At 36.9% G+C, this 25,210-nt stretch overlaps 1 protein-coding gene across 1 annotated transcript in view; it reads left to right on the plus strand.

Annotated features, from left to right (window-relative positions):
- The first annotated feature begins 17,207 nt into the window (after nt 1-17,207).
- The window catches only part of RYR3 (ryanodine receptor 3), a 247,414-nt gene continuing 239,411 nt past the window's right edge, over nt 17,208-25,210 (plus strand). Inside the window, exon 1 of the mRNA XM_075754124.1 lies at nt 17,208-17,757. Coding sequence (XP_075610239.1) covers nt 17,707-17,757 — 51 coding nt within the window. The 5' untranslated portion in view covers nt 17,208-17,706. The remainder of the gene's footprint in view (nt 17,758-25,210) is intronic.

Consider the following 25,210-nt stretch of genomic DNA (forward strand, 5'->3'; position numbering starts at 1 on the left):
TTTACCTTTAATTTGCTCTTTCTCCTGGAGGTGCTTCTCTCTAAATGGGCTATTTAGCAGTGGAAAATACATTCTTATGCCTCCATCATCTTCCTGTTTTATTTTGATCTAATAACAATGAATATTTCTCAGTTTAGTGGAACAGTGAAGATCCAACAGGTCTGCAAGAGCTTGTGATCTTTGGGGTTATTTTTTTCACTTTTCTGGTAAGAAGACACTGTGTACTAAGGTTTCATTCTTAAAGTGATATCTTACAATCACAATTTTCTGGACATGAAGGTGTATATGAATAATGGACATGAAGGTTTTATGCTATCAGAAGGAAACAGTATCTTTGCTAGTTCAGATTTCACAGTGACCAGACATCTTCTGCATATAATCAAGGAACTTACAACAGAAATATGTATTTGTATTATTTTGCTTCTATTTCCTATGATATATTCACATAGTAAATTACTATGTAATTCTCAGTAATAGCACATGTTTTATAACAGGGTTCTTGGCAGTCCAAGACTGCACAAGAACAATTAAGTAAAAAGACCCTATTTAAGAACAGTTCATACAGAATTACATATTAAATAGAAGGTTTCAAAACCAGCTGTCTGAGAATTTGTTTTGTTTGTATCCAAAACAAAGGGCAGTTTGGCAAATCAAGTGGTGTATTTAAAACCCATTAATTTTGAGGGGAAACCCCCCCCACCAAAACCCACAAAGCATAAAAAGCTTCTGCATGATAAAAAAAAAATCAGACTCATAATCCTTGACAATGATCAATAACATGTTTTCAGAGACCTCCAACTTATTATAAATGTTTCTGAGATAACCAGCAATAATGTATACTGCCTCTTATTTAAATTTGCTGGACTGGGACCTTAATATTGGTAATATTTATAATACACTTCTCTTTTAAAATGAAATTTTATATTTGTCCTCTTATTATACCAGCAAGTGGAAGTATTTTACAGAGGCACAATTATCCTAGGTGTTATTTTAAATAATGAAATCCTCTTGCAAACATAATGTATACTTCCTGCCCTATAAACATTTACGTATTTAATTTATTTACTCTGGGTGATCCCACTGTATGAATCGTTGAATGGCTGCCTCCTTTAAGTCATATGAGCATTATACTAATAAGAATTCCATTTTATTTTGAGATGTCCGTGGAATTATCTGGACGACTGAGACAGAAATAACTAGCTGAGACTAATCCTCCAAGTACCAGTGAGCAATAAATTCACATCAAATGTTTAGAAATTCATGTGACTATCACACATTTTTTAACAATTGCTAAACCACAACTTTTTTTTTTTTAAATTAAAAACTCCAGTTTCAAGAACTCCATATTTACTTAGAATTGTTTAAATTTTGGTTTTGAACAGCACTTTAACTTGGGAGATGTGTTATTTTAAACACTCATCAACACTAAACTTTATAAGGCTTCTGAGCCTTGGACTGGAGGATCACTCTGGGAAACTACTACCGCCAGCAGCAATTATGAATTAGGATATTTTAACTCTCCATTGTAATACCCAGTCTGCTAACAGAAAAAAGAACACATACGATTAATTGCCAAGGGGAGATAAAGGCAAGTCCTGCACCCATAGCACGTGGTCAGCTTTAACTTTACAGTCTCTTCCAGATTACAGCAGCTATCTTTATTTCATCGGCAAAAACCATAACCTTTGTTTGGCTGCAGAGCTGATTGATGAGAGTCTGGGCCAAAGTTTGTGACATTTTTAAGACTCTATCTTATTTCCAACCAACCTGTCTTATTGCAGCCTGCGGTGGTTTTGCACCTTTCTACACAGAGTTCAGAAGGAGATATAATCAAATTTGAGAAGAGTGAGGTCTCCAGTCCACTGAGACAGCACAGCATCAGCTATCCCACCTTTGCTCCCTCTGCTCCCTTAGGCAGCACACTGAGGGAAGTGGTGTTTAATTACGCTCATAAGAGTCAAGTAACCAAGAATTTCCTTTCTATTATTATTATTAAACATTTGTAGATGGCAGGTCAAGCTACCTCCCGTGAAGGCAGTGTCCAGACTAGTCTGGCCTTGCTGTGTGGCTGGGAGGTCACCCACGGACCTGCTCCCCCAGCACCGCTGCGGGACCTCTGGCAGCCCAGAACATCATTATTTTGAACATAACAGCACGATCTCTCTGTGCAATTAGGACTAAGTTGCCAAGACTGACTCTGCCTAATAGCACAGAGACTTCACAAACTTAAGTAGATCTAAGTAAGCATATGCTCCTCAGGCATTTCTTCAGGGACCCGTTTGGACCCGCCCGTGGCCAGTGCAGCCACCACTGGCAGCCTGGCCTTGTGCTGGGTAGGTCCTGGGCCGCCTCCGATCCCCGGGCCCAGCAGGCGCTGGAGCCAGGGGGATCAGCACTGCAGGCTCCTTCAGTGCTCCTGCCACACTGCCCCTGGGAAAGCGCTGCACTCTTCCTCCCGAGTCCTTCCCTCGAAACTCTTTCTGCTTGGCGGGGACGAGATCTCTGTATATGTGATCTAGGGCTGAGGTGATTCTGCTTTCCTGGAAAGAAGGGGAGGAGAAGGGAGAAGACAGGGCGGGTTCTTTCACCAGTGCCACAAGTCTCAGTACTCTGTTCAGATCATGGCAGTACCCGGGCTCCAGCTGCACGACCACTGCAAAACCGGTTAGTTATGTTTGCTTGTAGCTCATCACAGGATCTGCTGACAGTGAGGGTGGTCTCAGAAAAGCAGAACAAGGTCCAGCTGTCGAAGCTGGGGGAGTCAAGTGGTGGGTAGTGTGTGGGAAGGCTGGGCTCTGCACTTTTTAATGTCTTCTTAAATCAAATGAATACATATGTAAGTTTCTTAAAATAGGCTTCCTGAAGGGTCGTGTAAGAGCACTATGTGGTTTCATGAAAAGAAACAAAAATTAACTAGAAAATGTAGCGGAGGAAAGGTGTGTGCAGTCACGAAACAGCAGTTGCAGGCTTGAGCAGAGCTGAGTCTCCAGAAATCAGAAATGCAACGAGTAAAAGGTGGTGGTGGTGGTGAGGAAGCAGTTTGCCTGTACTATTTAGAAAATAGGGTTTTGGTTGGTTTGGGTTTGGGTTTTTTCTTCTTTTTTTTTTTTTCTCTGCATCACTAGATTTAGCTAATAATACTGTAAAGTTAGATGAGATTATTTCACTTCTAAATAATTATAAAATAATTTAAAATCAGTTTTGAGGTATATCAACTTAAACTAAGAATTAAGAAATAGGAATAAACTTCGGAGACACTTCGAACATTTTGAATGGTTGAGGTAATCATGGGCTGCTGGAATTTTGTGGAACCCTATATGAGACTGGACTGTAATGGGAGTGAAACCCAAACCAAAATGACAATATTAGAATACCCCATTTTAAAATTAAAACAAACGCAGATCAGACTGCAAATTTTGCCAGGGATGATGTAGTGATAGGTGTCCCTCAGACTGATTTGGTTCTAGCTATTAAGCAATAAAAGAATTTGGAGATCTCTCCCTTTCCTTTGCCTGTATATTGTTTAATCTGTTGTAAAAAAAAATAAATCTCTGACCTTATTTTATGACCTCTTAATTTGACATTCTTTTTAAGCACCGTCTAGTATAATGGATCTCAAAATATTCTGTGGTCAAGTTGAGAGACTCTGAACCTAAGGAATTAAACTGACTTGGTAGAATAGTGAACTAACTGAAACATGTCACAAGGTTTCCTTGCCCTACTTTTTTTTTCTTCTTTCGTCTCTTTATTAGATTCCTTAACATAATTTTTGAACAGTTTTCTCTATTGAAGCTAGACCATCTAATAATCTGAGTGATGGTGGTCTTCTATACCTGGGCTAATACCTGTTCTTACCTAAGCTCTGGCTTTAGCTAGGCACTGCTTTACATAGAGCGCAATGTCTCTTTGTAATTAATTAAAGTTAATATATTCCTTTTCTCATATCCAATGTATGAATGCAAATGATTAAATTACACATTTCTAGAAGAGCTCTTGAGCCTAAGTTAATCCATAGTAGGAGATGAAAGTAGAAATTTTTTATTATTTTTTTTAGCATCTTTCTTTCAGATTTTGACTCCTGTATCTTGGGAATATTTGAAAGCGTTAATTGCATAATTGGTTTCTACATCTTCCCAAGAGGTCATATCTACTACTTTCAGAATCTTGTTACAAAAGTTAATTAAAGCATCTCCAGCATATTTTCATTTGCTGCAACACAACTAAGACTAATAAATTTAAAATGTCTAAGCTACGGTAGAGAAAAAGCATCGATTAACAATTTGTGACAAAAGCCTTATATTTGGCTGTTAAATCACCTATTTAAAGCTGTGGAAAATTAACAACACAACCTGAAAGTAAAACCATGTAAACAAAAAAAGGTGATATTAATTAGAATATGTGTAAAGGAGAAGTGCGAAAGGCTACTTCTTTTTAAAGTACACAGTGATTACTAATTGATAAGCCAAAAGGCACTCAGTGCAGAACAAGTCACTTTCTCTATGGGAGAAACTTTTTAGACTTGTTTTTTTTTAATCCTTAAGAAGTGAAGGAGCACTTCTGTGAACTCTTTGCAAGTAATATAAGATTTACAATTGAACCAAAGGAAAGTGTGAAAGAAACACAGCAATTTTGGATGAAAGTAGTTAGGAAATTTTGTTGCAGTGATAGCCATTTTTTAAGGAGGAAGAATGGGAGAAAGTAGAGATAAGGATTAATTTGTTCTTAAAGGAGCTATAAAACAGAAACTGGCTGCCGAATGGTTATTGTCCTGGTGTTTGGCTAGGATAGAGTTGGTTTTCACAAGACGCTGGGAGGGAACACAGCCAGGACAGCTGACCCAAACTAGTCAAAGGGATATTTGATACCATATGATGTCATGCTCAGTATATAAGGGGAGTAGCTGGCTGGGGAGGAGGGATCACTGCTCAGGGCATTGGGCTCCAGGCAGGCAGCAAGTTGCATTACGTATCACTCACTTTGTATATTCTTTTATTAGTAATGTTGTTGTTATTTTCCTCTTCCTTTTTTGTCCCAGTAAACTGTCCTTATCCCAGCCCATGAGTTTTCCCTTTTTCTTCCAATTCTCCTCCCCATCCCACTGGGGGGGCAAAGGGTGAGCGAGCAGCCATGTGTACTTATTTGGCAGCTAGGGCTAAACCACTACAATTATTTAGAAGAGAGTTTAGTAGCTTAGAGAAATTGTTGAGAAGATACCAGTTGATGATGAATATACTGATGAAAAAAGAGCCATTAGCAATTGGTCAAGTGAAGGCTTCTTAGGCCTTTTCTCACAATATGTCACACGCAGCATTTGTCTTGCTCACTTCTGTCAGGTTTTCACATTCATTAGCAAATTGTTTCTCTACCACATATTTTCATTTTTTTGTATTTACTGAGTAGAATCCATAAGACTGGCACGGATCAAGTAGTGTAAGAGATCAAGTAGTGTATTATACAGCTGAAGTAAGAAGAATCTGGGCAGGCAGTTCAAGGCTTGCATGCACTTGTTGAACAAATGTTGCTGGCAGACAGATCCTTTCATATGTAATTATGGAAACACAATTAAAGTCAGGTAGAGGAGGAGACCTCTGGTGGAGGAAGAATACTGAAGAACAGGTTTGTTGCACAGGAAAATTAGGAGATGAAAAACAGTAACGCAGGAGAAGCTGGGTATTTTACAAGCCCTAGATAGGCTCATTTCAAATTACAGCTGTAAATCTTAGCTCCCATTAGCATTCCTTGGACTACTGTTAAGCTTATCCTATTTTTCTTGTTCTCTTGAAATAAGGCTGTCGAGATTTCTGATCCTTAAAGTTCAGAACAAGTTGAGACATGGAATGAAAAACATGCCTAGGAGACAAATTTGGTTTAGATAATGTACTGTAAGGCTTTGTAATTCTGAGACCCAAATATGAATTTTCTTAAATTTCTGTGCCAGTATCGTATTATTTACAACTCTTTTTTTTCTCAAATGCCAGGTCAGGTGGTTTGTTACATGGACAGCTGGCAATTTGATCAGTATATGGAGATTTGTAACAGAAATAAATGAAAATGTTTGAAGGCACCAGAAGAAGTGGCAAAACAAGGGTTAAAAGAATGGCCTGGAATAATAATAATAATAACAACAACAACAGTAATAACAACAACAATAATAAGGAACAGTGTTTCCAGTGTTCCACTGATTTCAGAATAAAATTTTATATCAAGCCTGCTCTTTCATAAGAGGATAGTGCTTGTTAGCAGACCCTGCTGTCTAACCCCCCCGGGGCATGGTAACAAGGTTGCAGAATATGGTGCATGCTCTTCCTTGTCCTGCTTGCCTGCCAGGAAAATAGACATTCAAACCTACTTTTCAGACAAACAGAAGAAAACATGCAATGAACAGCAATCTTTTGTGAAATGTCTGTTCACAACCTACTGCATTGTTGCTGATTGAACTTCAGGGATGTGATAAAGACTTGATGGCTGGCATCCCTTGTACTCGGCGATGAACATAAAGTGATTCTGGCCAGGCTGCTTGGGCACACGTATCTTGGAGCTTGTATGTGAGTGAGTGAATGAAATTTATGAGAGAATAAGTGTGAGTTTATAAAATAAACTTCAGAGATTTCTGTAAATAAATAATGTTACGTAAAAACTTGCACCGAATGTTGTTACACAGATTTTTCTGTGAGGAAAACAACCTCAACCCATTAGCAGAAACATGGAAAGAATAGACAGTGATTCAAAAATTATGTGTGTCATAACTAAATTCATTATCAAAGTTTTACAAAGCATTAAAGTTGCTATGACTACCGAATGATGGTTTGTTGTGAAATTATTGTTACGATTAATTCACATGTAGTCATTTTCATCCTTATACCCGAATGGTCACTGCATCCAAATTCTTCAATTATTATCTTCCTTGTTGAGGTACAAATAAAACCAAGTTTGCGGTTTAACAAAGATGGAAGGAGTATCGTGCAGAATGCCTAATATATCTAGCTGCATTTCCAGTCTCCGCTACAGCCCCACAAATATTTTTGTGTGCGTTCCCAGTGTTAGAAGATAGCTTGTGGAAAGAAACATAATTCTGTTGAATGATCACGACGGCTGGTGGTTGCAAACAGACTTCCACTCTCTGACTATACTTTTAGAATTTATTACACACATCTGATTACCAGGTTTATTACAGACATCTGATTACCAAAAGCCAGGCATCTGGTATTTACAGACATCTGATTACCAAAAGCCAGGTATTACCGGTATCTGATTACCAAAGCCAGTGATGTTACAGTAAAATGCGTAAAATGGTTTTTTTTGATGTCACAATGGTGTTGCATAACGTTTCCTTCAGTTGTTTAATAGGTAGCACTATGTTTAAATTCTTATTTATTATAGGTTCTTTTACTAGTGCATGTGAGGAAAAAAATAGGTTTTTTAAAAATTTGTTGTCTTAAAAAGTGCAAGTTGGAATTCTTTATTGAACGAAATACAAGTCTTGTTTAATTGATGTTTTTGCATCTTTATATTATTAGAAATGCCAAATTTGTTTTTTAAAAGGACTGTTTTCTACAACTGAATTGTGGTTACCACATACAGCTGTTCAAATACAACTTTCAGGTTTTGAAATACCGTATTTGAAGTGGGAGGTTTTGTGAGGACACTATTGCTATTTGATATGCCCAGAAATGATACCTGTTTATGTGATACACAGTATAATTACTATATGTCTAATAAACAAGAGTAAGGTTATGGATACTTAAACTTTTTTAAGACTCTACTGGCAGCAATTACAATTTTGATTGTATAGTAATACTCAGGATGCTTCTGACATGAATGGAGTCCAATATACAGTATATTCAAAATTGTTTTTGGCTATGTCCTGGTTTTTGGCTGTGAGAGAGTTAATTTTCACAAGAAGCTGGGAGGGGACACAGCCAGGACAGCTGACCCAAACTGGCCAAAGGGGTATTGCATACCATATGATGTCATACTCAGTATATTAAGGGGGTCATGCTGAGTATATAAAGGGGTGGCGGCTCCAGGACAGGCTGAGTGTCCGGTTGGTGAGCAAATTGCATTGTGTATCATCCATTTTGTATTCTGTTGCAAGTACTGTTGTTGTTCTTTGCCTCTTTCTTTGCTGCCCTAGTAAACTGTCCTTATCCCAACCCACAAGTTTGACCTTTGTCTTCCGATTCTGCTCCCCATCCCACTGAGGGGGTGGAGACGTGAACAAGCAGCTGCCTGGCACTCAGCTGCTGGCTGAGGCTAAACCACAGCAATCCTTTTTGATGCCCAATGTGGGGCTCAAAGCGTTGAGATAACAACAGATGTGACCAAAGCGTGTTAAAAAAAAAGTTGCTATACACATTTATTATATTAGGTGGACAGTCATTGGTCACAATGGTGTTTTGTTTGCTCGCGTGGCTGTGGTACGTAAATCCTTGCTTGCTGTATGTGTTCCCTGTGGTGCTATTTATCGCCTCTGGGAGAGGGGTCAGGATTCTTACTTGGCTGTACTGTGTAATATCAACTTATGATATGATAACATCACTGGTCATGAGGTTAAGCTGGCATTTGTACGTGGCATTGCTGTCATGCCTGTACCTTGGATGACATCTCTTGGGATTGATTAATAATCACACCCAATCTATGTGAAGACAGGGTGGGATACTTTCTCCCACTCTTTCACCTCCTCTTTTTCCTTCAGGCTGGTTACAGCAGCCTTTGAGAATTTTGAGTACCCTTGGTGTGTTCAAGCTGGCATGTTCCTCGTGCTATGTCTCCTGAGTGCATTTCAAGTCTTGTTTTAAGAATATCACCCAGAGATCTGCCCCAAGGCTGGAGGCAACTTGAAGAGAATATGTCCTATTCCCCACCTGTACAGACCAGTATCTCAGCTATTAGGCGTAAGCGTTCCTCTGCTCAAGAGAGAGGATATAGAGGGTACACACCATGAGGCAACGACATGGTTTTACCTGCATGACCACAGACAGGACATGAGGAAGTGGGATGGAAAACCTATCTCAACCCTAGGGGCACAAATATGTAAGCTGCAAGGCAAAACAGTCAAAAAAGGGGATTCTTCCAGGAAAAAATGCTGCTCCAGTCTCTAGCAGGCAGTTCCTCAGACTGCGCGGAAGGCCTAATCATACTTATATAATCATCATGAGGGGACTTCTAAGTCATTTTTGCAAGACATGCGTAAGACATCATATCATGGATATGATGACCAGGATTAGAGGGGCCCTGCCTCCAGCCAGGTGGAGGAAAGGGACAACAACCAGGTTTATTACACTGTGTGGATCTGATGGCCTGACACGTCAGATCCACAGGACTTACAAGGCTCTAGTAGACACCGGTGTACAGTGTACCCTAATCTCATCAAGCCATGAAGGGATAGAACCCATCTGTATTTCCGGAGTGACAAAGGGATTTGTATAATTCATATTCTCCATGTTTCAGACTTTAAAGGTATGGGTTTTTTTGATACAAATCCTTCCAGGCACTCTGATTTATAAAATAAAGTTACTTCTTTTCCATAAAATATCTTTTTTTTTTTTTTTTTGTAAAATATGATATTGTGTATAAGGAATAAACTTTTTGGAGCTATCTTTCCCTGCAATTTCTGGAAAATTAAAGCAAAAAAAAGCTTTTGATGCTTTACAAATAATGGCTTGTGTGTGTTTTTCTACTTTACATAAGAATTTCTTCAGAAACATTCTTCTTTAGTGTGTATTGCTATTTTTAAAAAAGTGAAAAATCTTGCACTTTATTTTGGTTCCATAACTAATGTGAGATTTTTTTTCATTCCTTTTGCTTTGCCCTTTGTAGCTCTTACTGATTAAGAATTCTGTGGGTTTTGTATAGTTGTAAAATATATCTAGGAGAATTCATGTTACCATTGTGTCAGTTTAAGTCTTGTGCTTTATAGAAGTATGACATATCATAAGACAGATCTGGATTAAAGAGGTTAGAAACTCAGCTGTGTATTGAAGTTAACTCAAAAAACCAGACCTCCTTCTGCACATGGAAATTGCAATCTGTAACCACACTTATGCATAGAGTTGCTTTTCTTTTCCATGTAGTTTCAAAGATTGAATTAATATGTACTTTCTTTGTGAACAGAAAGTAGGTTTATATCAAACTATAATTCTATTCCTTTAAAGTCTAATACATCTATTTCATTATTAGCATCTTTTGTGCTAAGCACATCCCAAGCATGCAGATTCCCCCACATTGTTTGTAAACTTTGTAATCTGAAATTTTTGATGGTACACAATAGATTATTAAAAATGCCAATTGAGAGATGGTTGAAATAATAGTAGAGGCACATCTGCTTTCATGAATTATTCATATCCATCTCAGTAGTCACAGCTCATCAAATTGTACCCCATAATGTCAAATTATGTACTATGACATGCAAAACTCATGGCTGGATTTTGGTGAGAGGATGATCTGAGAAAGGTGAATCTAGGCAAGCCAGCAAAGCTACCAAGGCTGGAATCTGAAGCAAGCTGCCAGGGAATCAAGAGGATGTTCATGTTGTATATTCTACAGCTCATTTTATCGTAGTAGTAAAACGTATATAATAAGGAAGTGATTGTTGTGTAATTTTGGTCATTAGGAACAACCAACCTAGCTTGGAGCATAGTGCTGCTCAGTTCTTAATTAATAATTGAAATACTTTAGGATTGTTAAAAGATATTATTTTAAGTTGCAATATTTGTAAGTAGAACTTGAAGTACATTTTCTGAGACTCCTTGGAAAAGCAAAACAGAACTACACTGCCAGCCATTCTTATACAATATACAATTCATAAGAAAGCAAGCTGGCCATAAATACAGACATCAATTAATGAAAAGGGAGATGTATGAAGTAGGCAGAAGGAAACCCAGAGGCATAAGGGGTTAGAACGTAAGCCACAAACTAAAATACTGTAGTAAGTGTTAGTGTTGAAGAGTAGGATGCTATCAACTTACATTGTAAATTTCTCTGGTTCCTGTCCCAGGCACAGCTGTCCTTTCTTCTGAATATTTGTCTGGAATTGTTATTTGACTAGGATTAATTTGTGATACAGTGCAAATTACTTGCAATAGAAACTACGGATTTCTTAGACTCTAATTCTTTCTACGCTACTGTGAGATCTCAAGCTGAACTGGCTTTATGTGGAGTCATGTCAGTGGAAAATATGAAATGATTAAAGTATTTTCAATAAATGACCATAAGTCATTTTCTCTAAGTCAGAGTATGTATTAGCACACTATTAATTCTCTTTAGGGGAGGAGTGAATATTGAAATATTCTGTGGAGTTTAAAAATGTGGATTAATTTTTATATAATCATTTTATATATAGTAATTAATTATTTATGTAGAAAAGCTCTGAGAAAAGTAAGGTAAATTAGAAACCACAGTAAATCCAGTGGAGAATGCTTGCACAATTTTCTCAGAGGAAGTCAAAAAACAGTATTGGGAGACTTATTTTACCAGTCACAACTAAACAACACAGCTGAATACAAAGCACTGTATATATACAATCTAGTCATATTTAGCTGTTTGGATTAGAAGAATTATAGTAAATGTATTGACAGCAATTACAACGGTCTTGCAGGTAGTTAGCAGCTACAAAGCATTTTATGGTGGCAGTTCTTTGACTACATGGTAGATGCAATTCTGTCATGTTATATTTTGATAATTTATCATTTGACTTATGTCAGTACTCTGTGTGTAAGACACTCAGCTACTCAACATTGCTACTTCAAAACTTTTTTCTGTCTCAGTTCTTTGGAAAAGATTAGTTCTGCTTTTATTGCAACCAAACTGAGTTAGTGCAATTCTCTGTTCGCTGATGGGCCAAAAATGTTTTGCATAAACTCCGTGTTGTTCATAATGTGTTGCCATAGGCACTTCTGTAAAATCATAATTTAGTTTCAGTGAATTCTGTTCAAAACAATGAAAATCCTTCATTAAAATTTCCTAATTGGTCATTGAAACAGTCTATATTCATACCCTTATAGAAGATTAGTGCTGAAACTGTCATGCTTGATCTATGCCAGATGGATAAGATTTTGGGAATATATGACAGGAAAATAGGGACATATAAAGAATAAAGCAAGCTTAAAAATACAGGTTTGCCCATATTGTCTGCACAGGAAACTTGGTAGTTTGGAGCAGAAATGTGAAATTCAGTATTAGTGTAATTTTGAGATCAGGAATGGTTTTTTGTTTTCCCAGAGATAATCTCATCATATTTTGTAACTTTTTATGAGTTATAAGATGCAAAATCAGCATTCGTACTTACTTGCTCTAATTAATTAAATTCTTATTCTGCTTAAACCAAAATTCACAGTCCTAATGTTTTACACTCTAATTTATTTGCTATTCCAAGTGTTGGCTTTAAGGATCTAGTCTGAATGAAATCTATCGGTGAAGTTCAAGGGAAGTATATTTTCCTGTTTACTCCTTGAGCCCCAATTTCAAGGGGAAATACACTGAGCTGAAGGAGTTTTTTAAAGTCTTGCTATTCGGTGTGGGAATAGTGCCTTGTGTACAAGAATGCGTTATTATTGTATTGTGATGGGGAACTGAGGTGGAAATTACGGCCAAACAGTGAAACATGTCTGCTGGTGTTTGTGAGCTCTGCTTGGTCCTTCTAGAATGGGAGATTTTGCAGAGATGTAGAAAAATCTTGTTTTGGCAGACTTTAGTCAACTGGGATTGGAGTAACTGTGTTTTTGGAAACAAGAGAAGGTCCTACTCATGTATTGGCATTTTAGGTTTAGGAAGAAACTTGTGAGCAAATGTTTTCTTTGGTTTTTTTGGTGGTTTTTTTCTTTTTTTGAAGAAAAATGAAGAAGATGCAATGTCAAAGTTCATGGCACCATAGACTACAGTAAAAAAAGTGTTGCACAATCTATAATAAAATTGGAAATGAGACTCCCAATGTCTTAGGTTAAAATAATGTGAATGGTTATGCTTACCAACTTAAGTCACAGCCTTTTTTTTTTTTTTTAATATATAATTTATACCACCAGATGGCAACCTAACAATACTTTTGATCATTGGTGAAAGTGAGTTTTGAGCATCTGTTCTGAGATACTGTCCTTTCCTCATTTTGAATTAAGTAGTGTTGAAGTTGCTTGGAAAGTCACTGAATTAAGCCTTACAAGCAGTACAGATACTATGCTGTGGATTCTGTAACACACTTTATTCTTTCAGCATTCATAAAGAATTTCATCAAAGATTGCCTCAGCTTTTAAAAACAAAATGAAACTTTGTGCTATATAACAAAGCATTGTCATAGGATATGCGTAAAGCCAAAACAAAAGTAATTTTTAAACAGACAGGAAAAAAATGTACATGATGTTTGGAAATATGTGTAAATTCATAAAACCATTCTCTCTTTAAATTACTCAAACTAGTAATCTTCTGATGAAGGTTTTCCTCAACTTGACTAAGATCCTGCATTTTCCACTGTGAATTGTAATTTAATTTCTCTAGAATAAACTAAAAAACCCCCAACAAAACAAAAAGTTGTTAAGTGTAAATTCACAGGAGTAGTTTTCTGTTTTGTGAATGGAAAGTTAACTTGTACCAAGTGCCTAGTGTTTGTGAACTGGACAAGTACTTGACTGCCTTAATGCATGGGCTGAAAATAGCCAACATAATGAATATGAATACTTTTGTGAAGCTTTTGTAAAGGAAACAATGTATTTCTTTTATTATTTTTTTTAAAGCCATATTTATACATATTTTTGTACTTAAATGAAGCATAAAACACACAGAGACATGTTGGTCTTTTAAGCAGCATCTAAATTGTAGCACTTAGGCCTGTAGTTATCAGTGGAGAATAACATTTTGAAGACTCACCCAACAGAAACTTAGGTAACTGATAATACCCGTGCTTTTGAAAACACCAGCATGCACATACTTATCATTACAGGTTTTGTAACTATCTTCTACTAAGTATTTGATCCGGCTTTGATTGATGGTGTAAGTCAATCTTCAGAAACTTAAAATACACACCACAAAAAGTGGCTTGGAGTCAGATAGTCCTTTTTTACAGCAGGATGATTGTTTAGTTCCTTTTGTAAAATGTTACTATTTTATTGCCAGACTACTGCCACTATAAGAATTCTGAGTTACTGTTTGTTGGCAGCAGCAGTGAAGTCTGCCAAAAGCTAACCTAGAATCAAGAGCTCATGTGAAGAGTCAGTCCATCTGAATCCCTTAGTAAGAGGGAAGAGTTTATGTTGGAGAATAAGCAGGCAGCACGGTTGTGCTGAAAACAGGAAGTTTTCCTTAAATTTGTTTTGTAAACAAGTTCTTTTGATAGCTTTAAAATACCATAAAGTCTGTCCAGAATATATTCGGCGGCAAAAGTACTAAATTATAGATTGAGCATTTAATTGACATGGATAGGATATAATAAAATACACAGTGGTCCCAATTCAGATTATTTGACTTGTGTGGCTTTCACAGTAAAATGCTGCACCTTACAATCATCTCCAGTAAGGCAGAGTCACAGTACATATTTACACACTGTGTGTGCTATGTGATCATTTTGGATTGATTTACTGCAGTGACATGATGTCATTTTCTTTCAATCATAGCTTCAGTAAATTAAAAAAAATAATTTTTTTTTTCAGGACAAGTTAGTGTTAAGGAATTAGAAATACAAGACTTCATGTAAATGAGACTTCTGATTAAGTGTGGTTCCATAAACAGCCAAATCTCATCTCAGAGCAATGGAGAAGTCCTGGAAAAAAACTAGCTATGTCTTGAGGAGATGTGCATTTCGTTATGCTATAGCAGCTGAATATTTTTCTCATTAAACATATAGGTGTAGTACCAAGCAGAACAAAACTCTAAGGAATACAAGTGCTATGAAATGGTTTTGCAGTTCACTTGACAATTTTAAAAAGATGAAATCTCACAAAAATATTTTGCTTATTGAGGCAGGAATTTGTTTCCCAAAACAATGCACAGGTTACTTTGCAAATGTGAGTATCAAGTGAAGAAAAATAGAGGAACTTACAGAGAAAAAAACAAACCTGCTGGTGAAATTCGACGAGTCAGAATTTTAGATGTCTTATACGATCTCTGTTACAATGCTACAGGTATTACCAATATTCCTTTTCCCATATGCTTTGTCTTTTGTTTAAAAATGCAAAGTGAGATCCTGGCATGTTGACATCTGTTTAAAAAAAAATATAATATTGGTAACCTCTGTAGCTGCCTTAATAGAAATTACAGACATAAGTATACAGCTATCTATATTAACTGATGCAAATATAATATTTTACTCTAGAAGTGTCTCAGTGTTTCATAGGAAGCATTTTGATGGAATACTACAATATCCGAGGAAAACTTGAAAAGTACATTTTTTTCCGCTTTCCATTTGATTCAGATGGATTAATCTTAGCTCTGCATGTTCAGATCTTACTATCTAGAAATCTTACTGTAGTAACTCAAATAAAACTTGACCAGCAGATGTACTGCATGACATTGATTTCTATTTGTGAAAGAAAGAGAGCACTTGCTCTTTTAATGTCTTATGACTTGCGCTTATTTTCTCCAGTTTTTAGGTATTTCTTGTTTATAATCTTTCAAAGTATAGTAGTATGCTTGAAAGGTTGTTTCTGTAGGACACTGCAGGAAAGCTGTTCTTACATCTGTAGGTTTTGCCATGCAATACATGTATCAAATCTATTCTAAATATAAATGTATGGGTAAGCATGTGTCATCACTAGGCCTCTCTACTTGATCTGTTTTTCAGTAAAAACGCAGTGGCATGCTTTGACTTTAAGCAAGTTTTCCCCACTCCTCTGATTTTTTTTCTGGAATAACTGTATTCGGTAAGGAAGATCTGTAAAATTTTGTGGTTTGTATTGATGAGGAAAGAGATAAAACATTAATTCAAATATAGCTGGAGTAAAAAAAAAAAAAACAAAACCAAAACCCCACCAAAACCAAACACAAAACTGGATGTTCAGAATACCAAATCAATTTTCTGGCACTTCAGAGGAATATTTTTCTGCCACATTGCCTTTGCCTTGCACAAAGCTATCTTGTTCTTGCTCACAGCAACAGACAACAACTATGGGATGGGTGCAGGGGAGCGGATGGGCTGGCAGGGCCAGCCCGTGCGACTGCTCCAGCTACAGGCTGCTGAGCTGCTTTTGGCCTGAGATTGCCTGTGGCTGAGTACTGGGATTGTCATGTTTTGGACAGAGTTTCTCAGGGTAGTAAGAGGGAGTGAAATAAAACATTTTTCAAAACATTTTGCCCTTCAAAGAGAGAAACTATTGGGCATCTCATTGTTTGTCTTGTGCTTATGTTTATTTTAATTAATGAAAAATCAGAATAATATTATTGGGGGGGGGGAGAGGGCAGGGAAGGGCAGTTTACGTTAGCTTCCATGTCCAGAGGACAGTTGTGTATAAACATATTAGCTTGTGGACACAGAGAATCTAGTTTCAGTTTTCACTGTGCTACACTTGTCCTTGTGACCCTAAGAAAGTTATTCTTCCCTTACCCTCATGCCTATGTTTCTCATTTGTAAAACAAAAACGTACTTTTACTGAGAAGAAGACTGTATACATATGGTACTCTGTGAGGGTATGCATTGATGTAAATATGGACAGCGCAAAGTTTGGGTAATGCTTCTCAGGGGTGGAATGTATGGGTAGGCTGTGGTTGCAGCCTTACCACAAAATGCAAGATCATATAATGAATTGGGTGGCTAGAGCCTCCACGGTGCTCTCTTCTGTTTCCTTGTGTCCTTTCTCTTTTCCACCCTTGACTTAAGTAAATTCTGTTCTATAGTTGGTTTTTTTTTTCCTTGCTCATTTGCTAATATTGAAGTAATAACTAGCAATTTTCATTAATTACAAATTTCTTCATTATTTAACTAAAATTTAAAGTTATTTTAAGTTTTATGTTAACAAAACTGTGGTTTATAGGTTTTTGAGGTAAATTTGTACCATCCTCTATAGATATTCAGGTACAGTTCTGAAAAGGTACAAATAAAAACCTTGCAGCCCTTAGGATATAGGCATAAATACAATGTAAAAGGATAGCACAAATAACTACACATAGTAGGTTCAGATTATTAAGTCATCTTGGAAATCAGATTTGCAGCTGCTTAGGCAGAGAAGCAAGAAACGGAAGTTATTGTAAGCGAGCTGAAAATATCTGCTGTCAAAATCAGCTTGTCCTGCGATCATCTGATTTACATCCTTCTGCTGCAGAAATCAGTAGGTTCAGAATTGCTGAATTTGATACATTTCAGTGCAAATTTGGGTACCCTAATCTGTGAAGATGGAAGCGCAAGCTCTGCTTTCATTAACACTTCACCACTATTGCTGTTTTGACCAGACAGTATCGGGGGTGGGGGGGTGGGGGTGGGTGGAATCAGCACCTAGTGATACATAGAATGCTTCCTGCAATACCTTAACAGTAGGATTGGGGGTTTTTTGCCTCTAGGGTAGAGAGAAAAGGAAAAGAATTGCTTGCTATGAGCTGGGAAAGCAGCGCAGTTGGCTCTGGCAGTGAGGGGGTTGACTGACAGTCTGCAGTGCAGTGGAGTTAGCTGAGCTCCCTATATGGCTGTGGATTAGCTATATGCTAATACTGATAGGAGAAGAGGAGCTGTAGCGAGCGCAGTGAGCTGCCGGTGGAGGCGATCAGAGTCTCAGCAGAGCTGACTCCTCAAGAGCCATGGCTGAAGGGGGTGAAGGAGGGGAAGATGAAATACAGTTCCTACGAACTGTAAGTATCTGCTTTTTATAGGTCATGTAGTACATGATTTTATGTCTCATGTCTATTCCTTTTCTGTGGTATTAAAAATAAAGTGTTATTTCTGTGCTGGGCTTTGCCAAAGGGGAGAATTGATTTAGTCAGTAGAAAAAAATAAAGCAAGAATATGAGCTTTAATAGCATCAGGCGGTCTCAGTGTGTTCTTTCTTGAATCTGCTCAATAGCCAGTTTGGTATAAGGAGACCTATTTCCGCTGTAATCCCCTGTGTTTGAAGCGTCCTCGTCAACTTTGTACTTGGGTTTCTAAATGTAGCTTGCCAAATATCTGACCTCTGAAACTTCTGTCTAGGTTAGATTTCACTGACATTAACAGAAGCTTTGCAAATAGGAGAACCTTAAAATGATGAATAAACCGAGCAAGCCCTTGATGACCTCTTCTGATAAACACGCACACAGAAGCACACTTGTGTGTAGGGAATACCAACAGATGTTGAAGTCAGGGCTCTGCAAATATTTGGGGTCTTTTCTCTGCTTAAAAGAAGCTTATTTTAAAAGGAGATAAGGATTTCTTTGGGAAAGGGTGTTAATTAGTGAAATAGCCTTCACTTGGTGTAATTTTCTATAAAGAGCCCTCACACCATTCTTTCCTAAAGCTTTACACAAATCTAGAGTGACAACCAATTTGGACTTTTAAGCAAGTAGTGTTCATGCATTAATTTTTGGGAAGAGGATAAGATCCTTTTCATGTGTCATCTTGTGTCTCTCATCATTTTTACCCTGCATGACTAAGAGTGTGTTGTTGTGTAACTAGCATGAAAAAACTGCTATTGGTCTGTGTATTCCCTCCTCTTTCCATACTATCTTTACTTCACAAATAATGTTCCAGAAACAGTCTCCTCTAGACTTGATACAACTTTAAAAGGATAAGTCTCTAAAATAAAACATGCTAAGTGCCCGGAGTAGGAAATTACAAGGCTGATTTCTGGGAGGCTGGGAATATTTATTTCTGGGAATTGAATGTTGGAGAGTGGTGATGGCTGCTGCTGCTGCTTATGTAAATTGTTTAGGTGTGATGAAGTATCATTAGCACTTTTAAGCCTGGGAGAATTTCATGGGGGGAGGGAAATGGATAACCACAATGAAGTATCCCTTTCCAACATCCTTTCCCTCCATTTTTTAGAAGTATCTATGTTACTTCACTTTCTAAGAGTTGCCTTGACTGAGCAGTCTTCCTCAGTGATTAAGTGAGAAGCTTTGCATATTCATGGATAGCCTGTGTGCGCTACATGAGACGGCAATTTCTGCTGCTGTGACCCATTCTCATGTTAGTAGAACTCTATTGCACTTCTTTCCAATGGGTAAAATAAAGCACTACATAGAGGTGGAGGCCAAAAATGAAAACAGCAAAAGTGAGACTATGCAGAAGTGTTCCTTCTACTTGGTGTGAGGAAATATTTTACAGGGAAGAAAATGGACTAGAAGCTGGACACAGCTTCTCCTTGCTGTGAACAATCATATCAGTTACTGCTGCCACCATTATAACTTCCTTCACCTTTATGGAGAAGGGATCAATTGTTTTGCAATACACTAAGAAAGGAACCGTTAATTAGATACTGAGTGCTACTGTGATATAAGCGTTCAGTACTTATTACTTACAGCTTTTATTACTGCCTAAACACTGTACATACAAACATGAAGCACAGTAGCCCTTTAGAAGTCTTCCAGTGAAATTATTGATCAATCAGGATCATCTCCAGATCAAAATGTTTTCTGGGAATTTGGATTGCTAATGAGTGTTTCCCAGGCTTGTGTAGCTGAATCTTCCTTTGAAATTGTTCATCTCCACATTCTTATTTCTGACTGTGTAGACAGAAGTGCTCTAGAATGTTTTAGGCTCTGAGAGGTAACTTTTTCTTGGTGAGGTATAAAATAAGATTAGATCTCTTTTGATCTAAAATATCCTACAGTATTTTTTTGAAAGAGCAAGAGAATTAACTCTTAAAAGTCTAGTAAAATTAATCTTTGTTTTCTTAAAGGGAAACTTTCGATTTGACCCCCACTTTTTTATTCATTAGGATGTGGGGTTTTTTCTTCTGGATCTATGTTATTGTATAGTTTTGTGCATAATTTTTAGGCTCTCTGCTCATATAGAAGGGCTAGAAGCTCAGTGGTACGTAAGGATGATACCTGTATTTGTTTCTAGGGAGTAGCAGACTTGTGGGCATGTTTATAAACTTTGATGGAAAGCTTTTCACTGTCACTTTCTGTTCCAAGACATTCCTCATATTTGATTAATTTAGCAGCAATAGGAGTGACAAAGAACAAGTTCTAGAGAGGAGGGGACAAGAACACTTTGATTGTCATCATTGTTGTAGTAGTAGTATGTCTTCAGTACTCACTTGTAGTGCCAGTTCTTGTGTGAAGTCTTTATATGCAATGACAGCATTTAAAGGAAGGTGTTACTAATACAGTGTAATTTCCTTTCTTAATTTTTCCCTGACTTGTAAGTTCAGTATGAATATAAATAACTATATAAATACACAGCGTTTTTCTTATACTGCTATCCTGCTGCTGTGTCTTTACTATGAAATATTTGATATTTTGTTTCTGTAATAATTGGAATTGTTTCTCTAGTTTTCTAGTTGGTGGCTTTCATCTGGATTTGATTCTGGATATTCAATGTATGTGTGCCTACTTGCATGTCGCATATGGAAGGGAGAAGCAAAGCACTTGTTACATGTGTGTAATACGCAATACTGCTATCTCTTAGTTTCCTGCCCTGGTAGTGATTGTTCTTTAGATGCCTTCCCCTTATCATTTGCTTGTTACCGCTTCCTAAGATATGAATACATGAGAAACATGTATGTTAACCTGGGCTGGTTTGAGATAACTTGCTGAGAGATATAGAGGGAACCCTGTTGCCCTTGGCGGTGTGGATGAGTGAGTGTAAAGCATTCTCCTTCGAGACTTTCCTGACAAATTGACAAAGTCCTCTCCTCTCTGGAAATTATTCCCAAATTCTCTGTCATTCCCACTGCTGCCAAGTTAATCAAATATGAGGTGATGCCTTGGAGCAGATAGCTTTTGTCTTACTCCATTGGAAATGCCTATATAATCACTTGCTAACAGAGAACATTATTGGGGGGGGGGGGGGGGCGAGAAACCAGTCACACCCCTGCCCAAAGCACAGGAACAGTTCAAATGTACGTGTAATGAAGCATGTGGAAGTTGCTTGCCATCTTAGAGTCCAAAGTATGGTGGTAACATTAGTTAGTAGGTGTATTGCTTTGTTATTTTCCCTGAAATTCATCATATTAATGAAAAGTGTTTCCACTTATTTTAATACCTTTTTTTTTTTTTTTGAGATGTCTCATAACATGTTAGTCAAGAAAATTTTCCCTTGTTTTCCATGGAACTGAACAGTGTGTGTGTGTTGGTGTGTGTAGGTATTAGTGTGTGTATGCCTTTGTTCGTGTGTCTGTGTACGCACAACTTTCCCCAACTGGTACAAATTCGTCATTTCTCTGAATGACAAAGGCCTTAACAATTGATTCTTCTTTGACTTTTGCTCTTTTAACAGCTTGTCTCAATGACCTAATTGTAAGTGTTCTGATAAACCTCTCCAATCGCTATCTAAAAATTTACAGAGAGGAGTGGGAAATTGTTTTCTGTCATAGACTGAATGTAGTTATCATCTGCTATACTTAGTAGCAAAGTACTGTTGTTACAAAGACCTAGAATAGACTATTTGATTTAATTTTTTTTCAAGGTCTAGTTTATGAATGTAAATTTACATAATGAGTTTAGAGATTTTTGTCAGGTATGTTTTTGATCATTTGTGTGTTAATTTGCTGCTCAGAATCAAAACGATTGGGTGGCTCATACGCATTTATATGCAGATACACTTTCCTATCTATATTGCTTGAAAATAAGCTCCTCTACTGTGCAGGTGTTACAGATGAGATGGGAAATTTATCTCAGTTTTACAGTATGAACTGTCAGGTATAGTATGAGTTAGATTTTCTTTTTTTTCAATCATTTTTACTGTTGCCTAATACAAATATAAAAAGTGTTTATATCATGCCTTTTTTATTATTTTAAGAGTTGTACTAAAGCACTTTATTTTACCAAGGATTAGCATGGCCTAAAACCATATATGTGTTGTTTTATCAAATCTGTGTCTCTAGTGGTGTAACCCTAGTGACATAACAAAGAATGTGTCAAGTGGAAATATTAAAATAATTCTTCTGTAATAGTCAAAATTAATATCTAATAGTTATGCTACTAACTCCATGCTGATATTCTGTAGCACAAATCTCTGTGGCGTGATTCAGTGAAGTATGAATATCCGCTATATAATACTCACCAGATAAATACTTGCAAACAAATATATCGGACAAATGTTGGACAATAATGGAAGATATTTCTAGGGAGAAGATTTTAGCAATGGTTAATTAAAAACTGGGAAAATACAGAAATTGTTCTCAGTGAGTTGTGTACGAGATTATATAAAAGCAATATAGAAATGTATATATAGTAAAAGTCACAATGACTAAGGAACGCCTTAAGATCAAATCAGTGGAATTTTCCTGAAGCCCCTTTTAAGGGAGCTGGTGCAGGTTCTGCGTGCTGCTTGAACAGCTGAGTGTGTTCTGAGGTATTGTTTTCACATTAATTAGGACATTTTGTCTGTTGTCACTGAAAGGTACTGCAATTCATGATACAGTAGTTGCCCATTAGTCAGTCAATTCCTTTTAGGAACAGGGTAAAAAGAAGGGAAGAATAATGTTACCTAAAACTTGAGGTGCTTCTGAGAACCAGTGTGTATTAGCAGCTGAAGTGATTTTTTAATTAAATGTTTATGTATCTGTGTATCTATTTATCTCTGTGCATTAAATCTCCCCTTCTGAGCATATTGCCACAATTTTTAACAGTTGCATAGCAGTCCATACTTCTAAGTCTTCTAAGAAGAAGAACAAAAATTGTACAACAAGCAAAAACTCCATCCTGTCTCTTCCACTCCATTTAAAAACATCCTTCAAATAGATTTCTTTTTGCTTCTTAAACTTCAGGCTATCACCACTATAGCTACTTTCAATCACTCTTCTTGCCTTATTATCCTTCGGTTTCTACCATGGAAATGAAATCATTCCTAATTTTATGAATTTATCCTGAGTTAAGTTTCTTAGAATTTGTAGCGTCCTTCTTTATAAATAATGTTGCTTTGTTTATTTTCACCCATTGAACTGCCACTTTTACTCCCTGCATGTGTTCTCAACTTTGTGAATAGGTTTGCGCAGTTTGTCACTATACGCGAAACAGATGGCTTACGCTCATTCTTTGCCTAGGACTATTTCCTTGCTGAAGATCTGGGAAATGTTATAAGATAGATTTACAATATGACAAATTTTCCAGCATATCATATGCTGTAGTATGCTGTGAGTGTTTATTTTTGTTGAAATAAAGGTAAGATCTTCAGCAATTAGTTGAAACCCCTTTTCACAGCAGAATTTTAAGCAAGTGCTCTACCGTACTATGAATACAACAGTCATGCCTTCAGACTGTATAGTGTGTCTGGTTGTTAGCTCTGGACACACTGGCGTAGTGGCTTGATGTCTATATCAGAGTTATTAAATTAATTTGTAACAATTTCTCTTTTGGAGTGAAATCATCTCATTTAAATGAGTATTTCAGGCTCCTGTTAAGGAATAATTCTTTGGGAAAATTGCACCATGTTTAGATGAAAAGGGAAACACTTAAGTAGTTTGGTATGTTTAATATAATGAAAGTTGTTTGAAGTTTATTTAATGATTGGCATTTTATAGCTGCTATTAAGGAAAAGAGGGGTAACTAATATAGCCACAACTGCATTATAATTTCATAGAACTTCACATGATTTGTCTTGATATACTTGGGTCTTTCTCATTCTCTGAGTTAGGATCCTGGGGTCTGTTCCCTGACCAGATTTGTACTTTTGGTACAAATACAGAGTGAGGGGAATGTTTATGCAGCCAAAATCTTGCAACTAAAACAGGAGGAAAGGTGACAGAGGAAGGGAATATGAAAAGGCAGTGAAATGATATTCAGCATGTTGTTACGTAGTCATTTTTACATTCTAACTACAGAAACAATTATGAAGTAGATTTACTGGTGTCATGAGGAAAAATAAAACCAACAACCTTTAATAAATGCTCTGTGGAAAATGCATTTGCTAGGCAGTAGTGTATTGAAAGAATGTATCAGGTAAAGGGGAGCAGAAAGGAGAAAAGGCAAACAGAGTTTTTGAAGACATACCAGGTGGACAATGAAGAATTGCATGATGATTAGTCAGAAATAAGGCTGATTTCTCTCTATCAAATGGAAGGTAGTTGACTTAGGGACACATTTCTGTAGGTTCTGACGTTACAGGTTGTTGTCAGAGATGGTACAGTGTTCGGTCTGTTTCCCTGACATCTTTCTTACATTTTGCTTAGCATGGATCTATAGAATAGACCGTAAACCTAGTTTTCCCTACAAGGACGTAGAGCAGTAATGTTCAGAGATGAGTTGTACAACATTGCATATTGTATTATATGTAATGATAGTACATATATGTATGATATATATGTATACATATGTCATATGATATATATGGGAGATATATATATATGGGATATATAGTATATATGCATGTAGTCGTGATGGATTTAACTCCTAGGATAGATCTAACTAACTCCTTGTCAGTTTCTTTTCCTTTTTTCTTTTTTTCCTTTTCAGTTTTATTTTTTTGGGTATCAGTGTCAATGCAGGTCTGCTGAAATAACATCAAATTTGTTGCAATCAAGCAAAACTCTTCAGTCTCACCTTAGAGTGCTAGTGAGTTAAAAGCCTTTTTGATGGGATTTGTGAGCATACAATAATCCTAAATTAATGCTCCAAGCATACTTTCCCCTACTTCCCCCTAGTCCTACTAGTGGCTGTTGTGGCGATTTGTCTTCTGCTCAAGCTCTGCTTTTTGGTGTCTGAAGGGGGATTAATATCATCAGTAATAAACAGTGAGTTTGCTAGTGGTGTTCCCACGTTTTATAGAATGCAGCAAGTGGGTTGCCTGATCTCTGTGCCTTTTTTCTAATCCCTTGCCATGCTAACTGGGTATGATTCATATTGAAATCCAGCTGTGAATATTGCTTCTTTCTCAGTTCCCATGGCAGTGCTGTGACCACACAGCCAAATGCTGCCAGGTGCATTAGACACAGATTCCAAAAATTAAAACAGAGTTATGGGCAAGGAGGAGAAGAAAAATAAATTTGGCACGCAGTTATTTAGAATATATTGAATTAAATCACAGGACACTAGTTTAAAGTCATGTAATTCTTGACTTCATTCATGAAAAACATATTTTCCTAAATAGCACATAGTAACTGTGCAGATATGTAATAAGCACAGACCTCTATACTTATCGTCTCAATTTAAGAAAACAATTGCT

Source organism: Balearica regulorum, chromosome 5, assembly GCF_011004875.1.
Source record: "Balearica regulorum gibbericeps isolate bBalReg1 chromosome 5, bBalReg1.pri, whole genome shotgun sequence".
NCBI classification, from domain to species: Eukaryota; Metazoa; Chordata; class Aves; order Gruiformes; family Gruidae; genus Balearica; species Balearica regulorum.